Here is a 17,217-nt window from a genome sequence, read left to right as displayed (position 1 = left end):
GTCTGAGGTGGGATTTGAACTCAGATTTTCCTGACTCCATCAGTGCTCTATCCCCCCCCCCCGCCTTTTTTTTTTTTTAGTGAGGCAATTGGGGTTAAGTGACTTGCCTAGGGACACACAGCTAGTAAGTGTTAAGTGTCTGAGGCCGGATTTGAACCCAGGTACTCCTGACTCCAGGGCTGGTGCTCTATCCACTGCGCCACCTAGCTGCCCCCTGCTCTATCCCTTTTTGAGCTGCTGCAACTCTGCTGTACTCATATAATACAATACCTCGATTGATGCTAGGCAGTCCTGTGCTGGTCTCCCATGTCACATAACGGATTCTAAAGTTCTTCAGAGAGACTTTGAGAGTGTTCTTGGATCACTTCTTCTGACCTCCCCTATGAGCACTTGCTGTGTACGAGTTCTCCATAAAATAGTTTTTTAGGCAAACATACTTTTAGCACTTGAACAACATGGCTGGCCCACTGGAGTTGGGCTCTCTGTAGTAGACTTTGAGTGCTTCACAACTTAGTTCAAGAAAAGACATCAGCATCGGGTAACTTATCTTGCCAGGTGATCTTCAGCATCTTCCTAAGATAATTCACGTGGAAGTTATTCAGTTCCCTGGCATGGAGCTGGTAGAGTGTGCATGTTTCACAGGCATACAACAGTAAGGCCAGCACAATGGCTCTGTAGACCTTCAGTTTGGTAGTCAGTCTAATACCTCTTCTCTTCCACACTTTCCTTTGGAGTCTCCAAAACACTGAGCTAGATCTGGCAAGACAGGCATCAACCTCACTGTCTATGTGGATATCCCTGGAAAGTACATGGCCAAGGTAAATTAACTTATCCAAAGCATTCAATATTTTTCCATTTGCTAAAACGATGGTTCCACATATGGCTGGTGTGGTGCTGGCTGGTGGAGAACTTGTGTTTTCTTGGTGTTAATTGTTAAGCCAAAATTAGCAAAAGCAGCAGAGAATTGATCCATACTCGGTTGCATCTCATGAGGCCTCAGAGGCTGCATTGAACGCACAATCATCTGTGAACAAAGTCCTGCTATTGGCTTGAAGGCTTTTCAAGTTAAATAATTTACCATCAGTGTGGTAGCTGGCCTCGACGCCATGTTCATCCTCACTGAAAGTGTCTGACAACATGGCTGAAAACATCGTGCCAAAAAGCATGGGAGCAGGCACACATCCTTGCTTCATTCTACTGGTGACTGGGAAAGTCTGAGAGCATCGTCCATTATCTAGAACCCTTGCACGCATTCTGTCATGGAACTGGAGTACAATAATGATGAATTTCTCCAGGCAGTCAAATTGTGCCGTAATTTTCCATAAGCCCTCATGACAGACAGTATTAAAGACCTTGGTCAAATGGATGAACATTGTATACAGACCTCTGTTCTGCTCCTGGCATTTTCCTGTAGTTGTCAGGCGGTAAAGAGCATGTTGACTGTTCCTCAGCCTTTTCTGGAGCCTTACTGGCTCTCAGGTAGATGACCATCTTCCAGGTGAAGGATCAACTCTGACAAAAATCTTGTCAGCAATCACTAAGAGAGAGACTCCCCCTCCTCAGCCCCCAATTGTCACAGGACAACCTATTTCCTTGACACTGGAGGCATCCTTGAACTCCTGGGGGATAACCTCCTTTTGCCATGTAACCTGGAAGATTTCAGTCAGCTTTTATATGAGCAGTGGACCCCCTGCCTTGTACATCTCAGCTGGAATAGAATCAGCATCAGGGGATTTTCCACAGGAAAGGAGCCTAACGGCATTCAAAACTTCTTTTTCAGTTGGAAGTTTGGCTGGAGAGGGACTGACTTCAACCTGAGGTATATGGTCAGTGGGTTCAGCAATGATTGATGATGGTCTGTTGAGAATAGTCCATTTCTCCAGTATCATGTCCTCATCATTAATCAATGTGACTCCATCAGCACCAAATAGTTGAGATGCACTTTAGGTGTTTGGCCCTTAAATGGCTTCTGGGACATCATTAAGGCACTTCGGATTGTCACTATGAACATAAAATGGAATTGCATCTGCCTTCTTACTGGGCTGAGAATCCTGCATCTCTCCAAGCTTTGCTTGCACTTTACTTTTGATGGAATTAAACACTGCCTCCTTAGAGATGGACAAACTATCCTGCTGGTAAACCCTGTGGAGTTTCCGTTTTTCATTTAGCAGCTTCTGAATTTCCCCATCCATTTTCGTCAAACCTATCTTGATGTTTGTGAATGTTCTGGCTCAGAGGAGTACATGTGGTGTTACATACCAAATCTCTGAAAGCTGCCTACTCCTTTTCTGCTCCACTGTTGCCAACCAAGTCTTGGCTCAGCTTTGCTTCCATATTAGCAATGAACTGTTATTACTTGGAGAAGAGCTCTAATCTACTGACATTAAGTCTTCCAGTAGTTGGTAGTGTTGTCTTGGGCCACCACTTTTGTTGAATGGAATTATTTAGCTTGGAGGGTTTGTGATCAGCCCAGCACTCTGCGCCAATGCATTGCCTTCATTACTCTCACATCCTATCTGTCTCTTCTCCTTACAATGACATAGTCTATTAAATGTTAATGTTTATTGTGAGGGTGCATCCATGAAGTTTTATTGCATTTAGGTAAACCAAAGACAATGTTGGTGAAGAGACGGTCATAAGATGCACAAGTCTTTGGTAGTAAGTGACCATCATTCCACATACAACTCCATTTCTCCCAAAGACTCCCTGCCATCTCTGATAGTCTGAGCCTAGCATTAAAGTCACCCAGAATTACAACCTTGCCCTCTTTTGGCACATTGATTATGAAGGTCTCCAGGTCTTCATAAAATTTTTCTTTCATCTCATCAGGGTTCATCATGATGGGAGCATATGCACTGATGATAACAATGTGGCGCTTTCCTGCAAGTGGCAATCACATAGTCACGAGCCTGTCATTCATTCCTTTTTGGAAGCAGGCAGGTTTGTTCACTGGGTTGGTTTTGATTGTGAAACTTATGCCAACTTCAAGGTGCTCCTCATCATTGTAGTCCAGAAAAACACGGATCCAGCTCCAACTCTGGTAAGCTGTCCTTCTTTTGCCAGCATTGCTTTACTCAAGGTTGCTATTTGGATATTATACCTGCTGACTTCTCTTGCAATGAGAGTTCATCTTTCAGATCTACTGGATTTTGTCTTGTCCATAATTGTGTGTGCATTCCATGTGCCAATAGTGAGTGGAATCATCTTTGCAAAAGTTTTTGCACATTTTTTGGTGTATTTCAATGGTAGGGTGGGATTCCTTTCTGCTGCAGTAAACAGGCAAGGGTTGGGTGAGGCAGACAATTTTTAGGGCACCTTTTCTAGCCCCTTCCTCATGCCAGGAGGTAAGCTGTGTAGTCCTTCAAAAAGGCAACTCAGGCACCTAGAGGGCTGCCAAATCCCACTGCTGCTTCAGTTGAGTGAGAAGATGACTTGATGGCCTGGTCTGCCTATATGCAGGGTTGTAACTACACCTTCCACTGTATTCACACCTGCTGTTTTGACACTTGCCTGTAGCAACAGGACTTTGAGGTAGGTAAAAATGGCAAAACGATATCAGTGATTCCTTTTGATTCGCACATAAATTGGATTTAAGTGAGACAGAGTTGCATGAAGTTGTTGGCCTAACTCTCTTTTTGAGGCATCAAAGGCCAGTGGCAAGACGAAAGTCAACATGATTGGTCATGGCTTGGGATCAGTGTATGACCTTAGCCCCTTGAACATCTAATCAAGCTCTAAGCATTCTGTAGTGCCTGCTTCAGCCACCTTCGTGGTCATTGGAACAAATTGCTCTTATCTGTCCATTTTACCAGGGGAAGTCTTCACATGCTTGGGGTAAATACCCCCCCAACTCACAGATCGGCTTGAGAGCCCTCTGTTACCCTCAGTCTGCTAAAACCATTTACCAGGGTGTGGCTGCTACAGCTTCTTGGAGCCACAGGTGAGAGAGTTGGGTCAATCAGGTGGACACCAAAGGTGGACGAGCAGCCCTCACACCAGAAGTATTAGCCTTTCCTGAACACATGCTATACCCCGGTAAGCAAGGAATGCTATGAACAATGAAAAGGGTCGTCGGGTATTTTTTAAAATTTATTTTTTATGGGGCAATGAGGGTTAAGTGACTTTCCCAGGGTCACATAGCTAGTAAGCATCAAGTGTCTGAGGCCGGATTTGAACTCAGGTCCTCCTGAATCCAGGGCCAGTGCTTTGTCCACTGAACCACCTAGCTGCCCCCTGGTTGTTGGTTTTTTTTTAAAGATAATGTATATAAAGTGTGTCTCAACCCCTGAAACCCTATATAAATATCAGCAGTTCTGTTATTATTACTACCAACAAGCTAGATCAATGAAAAGAACAGGATCAAAGAACAACCTAGCTTCCTCTTTGGGGTTCATGGGATAAGGATGATATGCAGAGGCCAGAAAACTTTGGAATGGGAATTGATGAACAAAAATGGCTACATGGGAATTGAAACTCAAGATAAATAAAGATGAATTCAAGTCACTAAGACCAGGCAAAATAATGGATGCCTCCATCCTCAGGTATATTGTAAGAACTTGCAGGCGTTACTGTAAAATCATCAACTATGAGTGATTTGGTTATTCTCAGCAATACAATGACACAAGACACTTCTGAAGGACTTACGATGAAAAATGTGATCCATCTCTAGAGAAAGAAGTCTGAGTAGACTGAGGCATACTTTTAAAAAACTTTCTTTTTCTTGTTTTTTTTTGGGGGGGTCTGTGCTCTCTTTTGCAACATGGCTAATAATGGAAATATGTTTTGCATGACTGCACACGTACAATCTGTATCAAAGTATTTGACTTCTCAAGGAGGGGGCAAGGGAGGGACGGAAGGAATTTGGAACTCAAAAATTATTTTTTAAAGTGTCAAAATTGTCTTTACATGTAACTGAGTAAAAAATGAAAATATTCTTTAATTTAGAAAAAAGAACTTGCAGATGGGATGGCTTAACCACCATCATCCATTGCTGAAAGACTGTTGAGAACAAGAGAGGTACCAGAGAATTGGAGAAAGACAGATGTTTGAATTTTTAAAAGGGAGGAGAGGAGCATCCAAAAACTGTGGGCCCATGAGCTTGACTTTGATTCTGGGCAAAATTCTGGAATGGACTATTTAAGGGATGGTGAGTGAATACCTGAAAAGGGCAGCTGTGGCCACAAAGATGTAGCATGGCTTCATAAAGAAAAAGTCATTCCAGACTAACTTTATTTCCTTTTTTGACAGGGTTATTAGACTGGTGGATCTAGGGAATGCTGTCAGTCTAGTTTAGCTAGATTTTAGTGAAGCCTTTGGCAAAGTTTCTCAGGCTGATCCTGTGTACCAGTTGGAAAGCTCGATTTGCTAGATGAAAATAAGACACTTCGGTAGGTTCTGTCTGGTTGAGTGGCCACAAGTAAAGAGTTAATGCTTCAGTGCCAAGTTGGGAAGTGACTGCCAGTGCAGTGACTTAGGAATTTGTGTCTGGCCCTGTCACAGCTGTTTAAGGTTTTTATGCATGACCTGGGTAAAGGGAGAGATAGCCAGACTTATCCAATCTATGCACAACACAAAGCTGGGAGAGGTGGCTCTGGGATGTTGGGATCAGGATTCAGAATTATCTTGTGACATGTTAAAAGAGAGGGCTGAACATCAATTGGGCTGAACAAAATGTGGGATGAGATTATGATGCAACATTATTGTGCTATAAGAAATGATAAGCAGGATGCTCTCAAAAAAAACCTGGAAAGACTTATATGAGCTGATGCAAAGTGAAATGTACTGTATACAAAGTAACAGCAGTATTGTTAAGATAATCAGCTGTGAATAACTTAGCTATTTTCAGCAATTCAACGATCCAAGAAAACTGAAGGACTTAGGAAAAATGCAATCCATTTCCAGAGAAAGAACTGATTGTGTCTGAATACAGACTGAAGCATATTTTTTTTTGGTTCCTTTTTTTTAAGGTTTTTTTTTTTGGTCCGTTTTCTTTCACAACCTAACGTGGAAATGTTTTGCATGACTACACATATATAACTTACATTGAATTGCTTAAGGGGGTGTGAAGAGGGAGGGAGGAAGAGAATTTGGAACACAAAGTTTTAAAAATCAACGTTAAAGTCAATGTTAAAAATTGTTTTACATGTAATCTGGGAAAAAATAAAATTCTAAATAAATGGGAAAAAAGAGGGCTAAATAGGTAGAACTTAATAGGGTAAATGGCAGGAGTTATACTTGGATTAAAAAAATCAACTTGACAAATACAAGATGGGGAAGGTGTGACTGAGGAACAGTTTGAAGAAGTTTTGTTACTACTGTTTTAAATTTAACATACTCATTAAAAAAAAACCTGTTTGCAACAGAAGTTCGGATTTTGATATACGATTCTCATTTCTAATCTTCTTTGTACAGAGGGTGCCAAAATCTTGGTGCAGTTTTAAACTTTCACAGCTTAAATACAAATACAGAAGTACTAATGTTTGTTAAGTTCCTAATGAAAATGAAAATGTGTGTGTGTGGGGGGGGGTAGTGCAGAAAGATCTGCAAGCTTAATTGGAATAAGTCAAGCTGTGGAATACAGGAGCTGAGAAGTCTAATACGATCTCAGGCCAATTTAGGAGAGGCAGAGTTTCCAGGACCATGGAGGTGATAATCCCTCTGTACTCTACTATGGTTAGATCACATCTGGAGTAGTTCTGGGCACCATATTTTAGAAATGACGCCAGTAGGCTGGAGAAGGTCTGAAAGAAGGTAACTAAGATGCTGATGGGCCTTGAGTAAACTGAAGGAATGAGGCACAGAGACCAATGAGGGAACGGGTTATGTTTGGCCTGGAGAACAGAAGATTTAGTAGGAACATGATCGCTGGCCTCCAGGGCTAATTGAAGGGCCGTGAAATGGAAGATTCAGCTTGGCTCCAGCGAACTGAACTGGGAACAATGGCTGGGAATTGCACAGAGGCAGATTTAGGGGTGATGTAAGCAATTAATGTTTTTTTTTTTTAAGTGAGGCAATTGGGGTTAAGTGACTTGCCCAGGGTCACACAGCTAGTAAGTGTCAAGTGTCTGAGGCCGGATATGAACTCAGGTACTCCTGACTCCAGGGCCGGTGCTCTATCCACTGTGCCACCTAGCTGCCCCGATGTAAGCAATTAAAACTGGCCAGAAGCAGAAGAGGCAGGCTCTAGAGACAGCTGGTTTTCCCCCCAGTCTTTGAGCAAAAGCTGGATGATCCTCTTCTCTAAAGGATTCACATTCAGGCATGGGTTGGACGAGATGTCCTCTGAGGTCCCTTCTGACTCTAAGGGTCTACAATTCTGCATCTGAACTTTACCAGTGTCTACCACAGGGCTTTGCACACAGAAGGTGCTTAAAAAGTATCTGCTGAAACTGAATAAATCTGTGAGGCAATTTAATTATTATTATTATAGTTAATTTTATATGATATTCTAATAGTTTATTATACTTTTTGGGGGGGGGTGTTAAGTGACTTGCCCAGGGTCACAAAGCTAGTAAGTGTGTAAAGTGTCTGAGGCCGGATTTGAACTCAGGTCCTCCTGAATCCAGGGCCAGTGCTTTATCCACTGCACCACCTAGCCACCCCTTTATTATACTTTTTAATGGATTTAGTCCATTATATATATATATATATATATATATATATTTTTTTTTTTTGCAGGGCAATGAGGGTTAAGTGACTTGCCCAGGGTCACACAGCTAGTAAGTGTTAAGTGTCTGAGGCCAGATTTGAACTCAGGTCCTCCTGACTCCAGGGCCGGTGCTCTATCCCCTGTGCCACCTAGCTGCCCCATGACCTACTTCATTTTCAACCAGTGCTGATTCAGTCCTCTTTAGGCAATGTGGTGGCTCCTGCTCCCCGGCGGTCACCATACTGGTCCTGGGCTTAGTGAAGATCCCTGATTGGCTGTAAGCCCTATTGCAGCTCAGAACTCCTGAGCTCCAGAGATCCACCTGCTTCAGCCTCTTTAGGATCAGGGAGCGTAGGCAAGCCCCATTATGCTTGTGTGTGATTATTACTAGTGAGCTCTTTTTTTTTTCTCATTTTTTTTTTTAAATATGGACCACCCTCAGGTCACGTCAACCAATAGAATTGGTTTTTTTGTTTGTTTGTTTTGTTTTGTTTTGTTTTGTTTTTTTGGTGGGGCAATTGGGGTTAAGTGACTTGCCCAGGGTCACACAGCTAGTAAGTGTTAAGTGTCTGAGGCCGGATTTGAACTCAGGTCCTCCTGAATCCAGGGCCGGTGCTCTATCCACTGCGCCACCTAGCTGCCCCTAGTGAGCTCCTTTTACAGATAAGGAAACTGATTCCCAAAGAGGGGAAGCCTCTTGTCCTAGGGTCACATAATTAGTATCAGAGGCAAGACTTTAACCCAGTTTTCCTGATTTCTTTTTATTGCATCAGTAGTACCATGTTTCCCTGTTTACGCCTTTATATAGACTGGTGAAAGTATATGGTGAGCTAGGAAGTTTGGGGGCTTATTTTCAAGGCTTGGTTAAGACGTCTCTGACTCTGGGTCATTCATGTCTGGGAAACAGCAAATTCAGACACCAAGATTGTTTTTTGGGAGTCAGGGCTCGCTTGAAAACAAAACCTCATCCCTTCCTTGCACCCAAGGCCAGCCATGCTGGGTCTTGGAAACTTCAGAACAGAGCCAGGTAAGGAAGATGAGGGGACTCAGGCAATAGAAGGCCCCCGAGAATTAACTCACCTTGATCGTCAAAGGCATGAGTCAGCTCATGGCCCACAACAACCCCGATTCCGCCAAAATTCAGTGACCTGCAGGGTAAGTAAAGAGGTGTTAGAAGGTTAGAAGGACATGAGGGAGTATTAGCTTTTATTCTGAGTTAAAAACTCGGCTGGACCACCCACTATTTTCAGCCAGCTGCAGACCACCAGACTACGCCTCACATCCTCTTCAGCTGTTCACGCCTGCCATCCCAGCATTTGCACTGTCCCCCATCCCCCTTAAATACTTTTCATCTCTTGCTCTGGGAACAATAATTGAATCAATATTTGCTTTGATAATTAAATCAGTACTTGCCACAAATGCAATCCATTGCTTTTTGTGGTCACATTCACAATCCATGTGGCTGCTAAGACCCCCGTGTGTTATCTCCTCCTATTAGATGTAAACCCCTTGAGGAGAGGGAATGTTTCTCTTTTGTGGTTGTGTACCCAGCATCAAGTCAGTCAATGAGCAAGTCAAGTCGAAATCTCTAGTACACAGTAAGAGCTTAATAAATGCTTCTTCACTCATTGATTTCCTAGTTTTGTGATCCTCATAGGACCACAGGATTTAGCACCTGAAGGAAACTAGGTGGTCTCTAAATTCTCCTTTCACTCTGAATTTCAGTTCCTCTGATCAGTCAATAAGCATTTTGTAAGCACTTACTGTGTACCAGGCATTGGGCTAATAATAGCTAGCATTCATACGGTGCTTTAAGGTTTGCAAAGCACTTTTCTAAAATGTTGTTTCATTTGATACTTGCATAAATCCTGTGAGGTAGGCGCTATTATACCCACTTTACAGATAAGGAAACTGAGGCAGAGAGAGGGAAAGAGTCTTGCCCAGGGTCACATAACTCCTAAGTGTCTAAGACAGGATTATAACTCAGGCTCTCCTTACTCCAAGTCCAAAATACCATCCCTCTGGGCTACCCACAGAAACAGCCCCCCTCCTCTCAAGGAGCTTACTCTACAATCTTAGAGTTCATTCAGTTGAAGCCCCTCATTTTATTCTTTTTTTTTTTTTAAGTGAGGCAATTGGGGTTAAGTGACTTGCCCAGGGTCACACAGCTAGTAAGTGTTAAGTGTCTGAGGCCGGATTTGAACTCAGGTCCTCCTGACTCCAGGGCCGGTGCTCTATCCACTGTGCCATCTAGCTGCCCCGAAGCTCCTCATTTTAGAGGAAGAAACTGATGTCCAGAGAGGAGAGTCACACAGATAGCAAGGAAACTCAGGACATCTACCTCTAATTTTAGGGTCTTTTCAAATGTACTGTAGCTCCCTCATTCATTCAGGGATGGTGAGTGAGTCTGGCACAAGGTAGAAGTATTATGGTCTTCTCACCGATGACTCTAGCCTGAGCCACCAGCCATGAGCAAAGCCAGGCTCCTGGGGCCCAGGTGGGACCAAGCCCTTCCTGACGAGGACTCTACCTGGTCTGGACATGGCTCAGGAGGAGAAGGGGGCAGTAAGCAGCAAGGTTCTACCTGCCACACCTCTCGTTCTTCCTGCTGCAAAGAGCAGATTTAACTCCTTGGACAGTATCCCTTCCCCTGAGTCCCTCATCTCTCTGAGATAAATTATTGTTATTAATTATAATTATCAATAGCTAGCATTTCTATAGCACTTCAAGGCTTGCAAAGCACTTTATAATGTCACTTTTTTTGTTTGTTTTTCGGTGAGGCAATTGGGGTTAAGTGACTTGTCCAGGGTCACACAGCTAGTAAGTGTTAAGTGTCTGAGGCTGGATTTGAACTCAGGTCCTCCTGAATCCTGGGCTGGTGATCTATCCACTGCACCACCTAGCTGCCCCCTATAATGTCATTTTTATGAGGCCAGGGGGGCACTGATCTTGCCTTGGCCTGACACCTCCTGATGGGAAACTCATCAAGTCCCCCATGTTCCTCTAGGAATGTCCTAGATTCCAATCTGTAGAAGAGTCCAAGAGTCCATCGAAATCTGGGGATGGGCTGGGATTGAGAATCTTAAGGATTTGAAAGATATCAGCTCAACTTAAAGTTAGGAAGATCTGGGTTCAAATCCTGCCTCAGACACTTTAAGTTGGACAATTTTAACTTCCTCGGGGCTCTATTTCTCGTCTGTAAAATGAGGGGGATGGACTTGTTGGCCACTTAGGACCCTTTTGGCTCTGAATCTGTGATTCCTCGTGGAGAAACCCTAGAGATGACACTTGATAAGAATAGCTCTCACTTCTCTAGTGTTTACAAAATCAATTCTTCCCAATAGCCTGGGGAGGCTGGTGCCGTCAACCCTATTTTACAGATGAGGAAATCAAGAGAGAGGGAGAGGGAGAGATTGATTAACTAGGGTTAGGGATTCAAACCCAGCTCTTTCTACTAATTGAAAATACAATAATATAAAGACTAGGCCAAGAACCTGTTTTTTTTTTGTTTTGTTTTGTTTTTTGCGGGCAATGGGGGTTAAGTGACTTGCCCAGGGTCACACAGCTAGTAAGTGTCAAGTGTCTGAGGCCAGATTTGAACTCAGGTACTCCTGAATCCAGGGCCAGTGCTCTATCCACTGCACCACCTAGCCACCCCCAAGAACCTGTTTTTAACCTAGAGCCCTTCCCTCCCTGGATGAGTCCATAACTTGGAAGGCTTTCCATCTTTACCCCTGCCTCGGTTTCCCTGGCTTCCTTCAAGAGATCCAGCAGCGCCTTCTACAGGAAGTTGCTGGTATCTCACCCTGCTAACATTGCCTCGTATTTCTTCTAAATAACTTGTAGGTCCCTATTTAGGTACATGTTATCTCTACTCATCCCCACCCTCAGGAGAATGTAAGCTCCTTGAAGACAGGACCTGTTTTTGCTTTTTTTTTTCCCCCTCTCTTTGTATCCACATCATGTAGTTTAGCTGGTACCTAAGTTAAAGAAAGGCTTTTTGACTGAAGGGAAGGAGGGGATGGGTAATGCTGGAACAGGCAGAGGGATGGTCTAGAGGCCTCATACTTGGGCGATGTGCGGGTGTAGAATGGGGCCTGCAAGATTCCAGCTGGAAACACAATCTCGTTCTTGGTGGGCGAGTAGTAGGCGTTCACTGTGGGAGGTGTCATACTCCACCTGCATGAAACACAAGAATTAAAGTGGCAGAGGTCATTGGTGGGGGTGGGACAGATGCCCACTGTTCATGTAGCCACCATTCACCCTCCCATTATCCTTCCCCCAACCCCTCTCCCCTCCCCCACTACTTTCCCTTTCCTGTTGAGGGGACCACCATCCTCCCAGTCCCTCAGGCTCACAACCCAGGAGCCCTCCTGGATTTCTCCCTATCTCTCACCCCCATATCCAGTATGTTACCTGTCAATCTCATCTCTGCAAAATCTCTCCTATAAGCCTCCTTTCTCTCTGACACTGCCCCGATGGTGGAGCAGGCCCATATCACCTCACGCCTGCCCGATAACCTGCTGGTGGGTCTGCCTGCCTCAAGTCTCTGCCCAGTGCACAACACAGAGCCTGACAAATAGTAGGCACTTAATAAATGTTTATTGATTGATATGTGTAATATGCATCACAAACCTTAAAGTACTATGTAGATGCGTTGTTTATTGTTTAACACTACTTTTTTAGACACTAACCCTGCAATATAGACAGAGTGAATATACAATTAGCCCCATTTGTGTGGGATCACAGGATTTATACCTGTAATGGCCCTTAGAAATAACTGGGAGGGGGCAGCTAGGTGACACAGTGGGTAGAGCACCGGCCCTGGATTCAGGAGGACCTGAGTTCAAATCCAGCCTCAGACACTTGGCACTTACTAGCTGTGTGACACCGGGCAAGTCACTTAACCCTCACTGCCCCACAAAAAAAAAAAAGAAAGGAAGGAAGAAAGGAAGAAAAAAAAATAATCGGGTCATCTTTCTTCTTTTACAAGGGAAGAAAATGAGGCCAAAGGAAAGAAATTTGTCCAATGTGACACAGAGAGTAAGTTTCCAAGCCAGAATCTGAACTTAGGCCTTTGACCTCCAAATCTAGCACTCTTCTCACTACATTACCTTGCCGTTTTCTATTTTACAGATGAGGAAACAGAATTGGGCAGATGACTTTCCCAAGGTCACATATCATTTACAGGGGTAAAGCTGGGGTTAAACCCTGGTTTTCTGACTCCAGGTTCAGTGTTCATTAGCTTATGTCTTGTGGCTTCACATACCACCTGTGATATCCATATGGTGCTTATCAGATGCACTGTCATGTTCAACGAGCATTTATTAAGCACCGACTGTATGCTAAGGACTGGAGATACAAAGGCAAAAACCACACCACCTGTCCTCCGCGAGGTTATATTCTACTGGGTAATGCAACACGTACACAGATGGAAAACGGGGAGAAGACATTCAGGTTTCATATGATTATGGGCTTTAGAGCTGGAGGGACCTTGGAAGTCATCTAGTCCAACCCTTTTATTTTACAGATGGGGAGACTGAGGCCTGGAAAAGTAAAGAGACTTGCTCATGATGGCACTGGAGGCCAGTGGCAGATTGTTAATTCCCCTCTGAGCTCTTTCCTTTCCCAATGGAATCCTATGGCTACAACTCCTCCGCCTGCCCTATGAGCTCCCAAAGAGGATGGGGAGGCGGGGTCCAAAGAACTTACTGATCCCTGTTGGGAGCTTTTCTGAGCTGGTCTGCAGTGACTCTGGATGAGAAGTTGAAAAACCGCATGGCATTCTCAAAGTAAAGATCGGGGACGGCATTGTACTGGAAAAGAGAGAGAAGGTTTCTGGGATGCATTCAGCAAGGGTATCCCATTTCACTGGCCATGCTCCCAATTAAGTCAGTCGCCAAGCTTGTGCTAGGCATGGTGCTAAGTAAGAGCTGGGGACACTAAGAAAGGACCCTGCCCTCAAGGAGCTCCCATTCTCACAGGAGAGACAACACGCACAAGATCTTTGCAGAAAAAATGGAAGGTAATATTAGAGGGAAGGTGCTAGCAGTATCAGAGACCAGGAAGGGTCTCTTGCCAAGGACAGCATCTGAGATGAGTCTTAAAGGAAGCCAGGAAGTGGAGATGAGGCAGGAGAACATTATCAGGAGTCAGAGATAGCTTAAGGCAGGGATTCCCAGGCCCTGTATGCCACGTCCCAGGTTATCTTGACATATTCTAAAGGAAAAGGTTTTCAAGTCATGCTCAAATGACAGAAGGAATTATAATTAAGGAATAGTTTGTGAGCACTTAAAAAAGAATGAGATGATCACTGGGAACCAGCTTAGGCTTGCTATAAACAAGTCATGTCAAACAAAGTTCATTTTCCATTTTTGATGGGGTAACTAGACAGACAGAACAAGGAAATATGGACAACAGAATAAACTTGGGATTTGGTAAGGCATTCGGCATTTGACTTAAATTAAAAATAGCATAGTACTTTTAGGGAACATGATCACAAAATCAAACCTGGAGTAGGTAATTATAAGTCATCACAGATTTTAGGGGATAAGTGAAATCCAAATATTTCTTCTAAGGAAATATTTTAGTTTAAGGGAAAGATCTGCCAGATGTTCTGATCATGTTTTGTGACCAATACAGAACCTGTATTGGATAGCTCCTGACTAATTTGCTCTGTCCCTTTAAAATTTTAAGTTCAAGTCCCAATTTCAAGTTCTGAGAGGCTGGAAGGGGAGATGTTTCTGGGAACCAAAGGCACAGGAACAAGAAATATTTCTGTCCTGGGCATCTTTGGAGTAAAATTGTTGCCACACTCCAATGATGCCCTTGGGGACCACATTCAGCTCCGAATATGCTGTGTCCCAACTTCTTCTAACATCCCCTATCTTAAAGGAATCTGATCACCTACAGTAAAGTCATGGGGAATTTAATTGAGCTGCTCAGCTCCTCTAAAGGAGGCTAATGGCATTGAAGTAGATTAGGGGAGGTGAGGAGAATGGTTGGATTAGAAACCTCAGAGTTCATCTCATCCACTAGGTACCTGAACAGAAAATCCCTCTACACTATCCCCACCAAGTCATCCAGACTCCACATGGAAGACTTCTAGGAATAGGCCACCATCTCTCTGAATGGTCCTTGTACCCACTCTGTCCTCAAACACCGAATCAGGCTGTTTCTTCTAGAAATGGCTGAGCTTCTGCCAGGAATGAGTTCCTCCTCTCCCTCTTCATTTAAGTTCCTCCTCATCCTTTAGAGCATAACGCAAATGTTACCTCCTCCAGGAAGCCCTCTCTGCGACCCCATTGGTAATGATCTTACACCTTGGACTTCATTGAGCACTGTGCTCTGTGAGGTTTGCGCCTCTCTGATGCACACATGTAATACTGTATATTTGAGCTGTCTCTGTTAGTGTCCCTCTATTCCCACTCCCACTATAATGTGAGTTCCTTGAAGGCAGAAACAATGACATCTAAACTTTGTATCTTCTGGTGCCTGGCACACTATTCTACACACAGTAAGTTCTTAACATATGAATGTTAACTTGTATGCCCCTGAATTTGAATAGCTACCAAATGTACAGCCTTGGGGTGTACAATCCTATCTATCTCCTGAGTCTACCCTGGCAGAGGCAGCCCCAAAAGGAATTCTACAGTACAAAAGAAAGTTTCCAATCCAGTGAAGAACCATGAAGCCAACTCACGTCATTGAAGACCTTGTCCAACTCCTTGGGATCCATGATGAAATTGGGGTAACCAATCATGTTGTAGATTGCATCTGCCTGGTTGGGGAGGCAAACAATGGGACATATTTAGGCTGACAGTGCTCAGCAGGAGACACCTGAGTGGAGGGCAGCTGTTCTCAAAATGCGGGGTCTATGGAGCCAAAACTATTTTCATAATAATTCTAAGATATCCTAATTTTTTTTTTTTTAGTGAGGCAATTGGGGTCAAGTGACTTGCCTAAGGTCACACAGCTAGTAAGTGTTAAGTGTCTGAGGCCGGATCTGAACTCAGGTCCTCCTGACTCCAGGGCCGGTGCTCTATCCACTGTGCCACCTAGCCGCCCTATATCCTAATTTCTAATATGGTAAATACTGATAAATATAACCCTCATAAACAAAAGCTCTTTGTGGGATGATCCTCAACATTGTTAAGAGTGTAACGGGGTCTTGAGACCAAAAAGTCTGAAAAGTGCTGTTGTAGTATATAGAACAATGGGGATGGGGTGAGAGAAACCAGGTTCAAATTGTGGCTCTGGAACTGAAGAGTTGAACAAATTATTGTGTATGAATGTAATGGAATGTTATTGTGCCACAAGAAATGACAGAAGGAACAGATTCAGAGAAGCTCTGGAAGACGCATATGAAGTGATACAAAAAGAAGCAAACAGCACCAGCAGAACAATTTATGCAACGACTAGAATGTTGTAAAGGAAAACAACTTGGACTTAAGAATTCTGATCAATGCAATGACCAATCACAACTCCAGAGGACACAAGCTAGGCCACATCCTGACAGAGACAGGATGAGGAATGAGATACACATTTTCAGAAATGACCAGTTTGGGAATTTGTTTTGCTTAATGATGCATTTTTTTTTTAAATAAAGGAGAGCTTTTTTTGTTTGTTTGTTTGCTTTTTGTGAGGCAATGAGGGTTAAGTGACTTCACCAGGGTCACACAGCTAGTAAGTGTCTAGTGTCTGAGGCTAGATTTGAACTCAGGTCCTTCTGAATCCAGGGCCGGTGCTTTATCCACTGCACCACCTAGCTGCCCCCAGAACTTTTATTTTTTGATGGGGGAGATGGTTATTGGGGAGGTAGGAAGGGTAGTGACATAGATTTTTTAAAATGAAGGAAAAGAAGAGTATCTGTGAAACATTTTAAAAACACAGAAGAAAATAGAAAGTTCAGAAGAGGCCACAGGCAAAGAGAGCAGCCTTTATTTTTAAGGGGCAATGAGGGTTAAGTGACTTGCTCAGGGTCACTCAGCTAATAAGTCTCAAGTGTCTGAGGCCGGCTTTGAACTCAGGTCCTCCTGAATCCAGGGCTGGTGATTTATCCACTGTACCACCTAGCTGCCCCTGAGCAGCCTTTATAATCACCATGTTTAATTTAATACATACATATATATATATATATATATATATTTAAAGCTGAATCTACAATACTGGGCTTCATAACTCCAATCTAGTTCTCCATTTTTTGTACCATGATCCCTATTTCATAAATAAGTGTATGTGTTTATGTGAATACAGTCCTCTTCATAAAATCAAAGATTAGATTAAAAAAAACAACAACCTGAATCTAATAGAGACTTTAGAATTTCATATAGGATCCTCTCTTTTTTTTTTTTGCAGGGCAATGAAGGTTAAGTGATTTGCCCAGGGTCACACAGCTAGTAAGTGTCAAGTGTCTGAGGCCGAATTTGAACTCAGGTCCTCCTGAATCCAGGGCCAGTACTTCATCCACTGCACCACCTAGCTGCCCCTAGGATACTCTTTTTCTGTTTTGTTTTTTTTTTCTTTTTTCCCTTACATGGAAAGGTTTGTATTTCTCAAGTTCATAATAA

The 17,217-nt window shown here is 43.4% G+C and overlaps 1 protein-coding gene across 3 annotated transcripts in view; it reads right to left on the bottom strand.

The window, feature by feature from the left end:
• ECE1 (endothelin converting enzyme 1) overlaps positions 1–17,217 on the bottom strand; it is a 203,161-nt gene that overhangs the window by 7,535 nt on the left and 178,409 nt on the right. For all 3 annotated transcript variants that reach the window (XM_043992075.1, XM_043992076.1, XM_043992074.1), the window contains exons 13-16: positions 15,351–15,428; positions 13,361–13,464; positions 11,717–11,827; positions 8,729–8,796 (exon numbers count right to left, since the gene is read on the bottom strand). In XM_043992075.1, the coding sequence (XP_043848010.1) occupies positions 8,729–8,796; positions 11,717–11,827; positions 13,361–13,464; positions 15,351–15,428 (361 nt within the window). The remainder of the gene's footprint in view (positions 1–8,728; positions 8,797–11,716; positions 11,828–13,360; positions 13,465–15,350; positions 15,429–17,217) is intronic.

The sequence above is a fragment of the Dromiciops gliroides genome, chromosome 3, assembly GCF_019393635.1.
Source record: "Dromiciops gliroides isolate mDroGli1 chromosome 3, mDroGli1.pri, whole genome shotgun sequence".
In the NCBI taxonomy this organism is placed as follows: domain Eukaryota; kingdom Metazoa; phylum Chordata; class Mammalia; order Microbiotheria; family Microbiotheriidae; genus Dromiciops; species Dromiciops gliroides.
The sequence above is the reverse complement of the archived record's forward strand: the minus strand, read 5'-3'. Positions and strand labels throughout refer to the sequence as shown.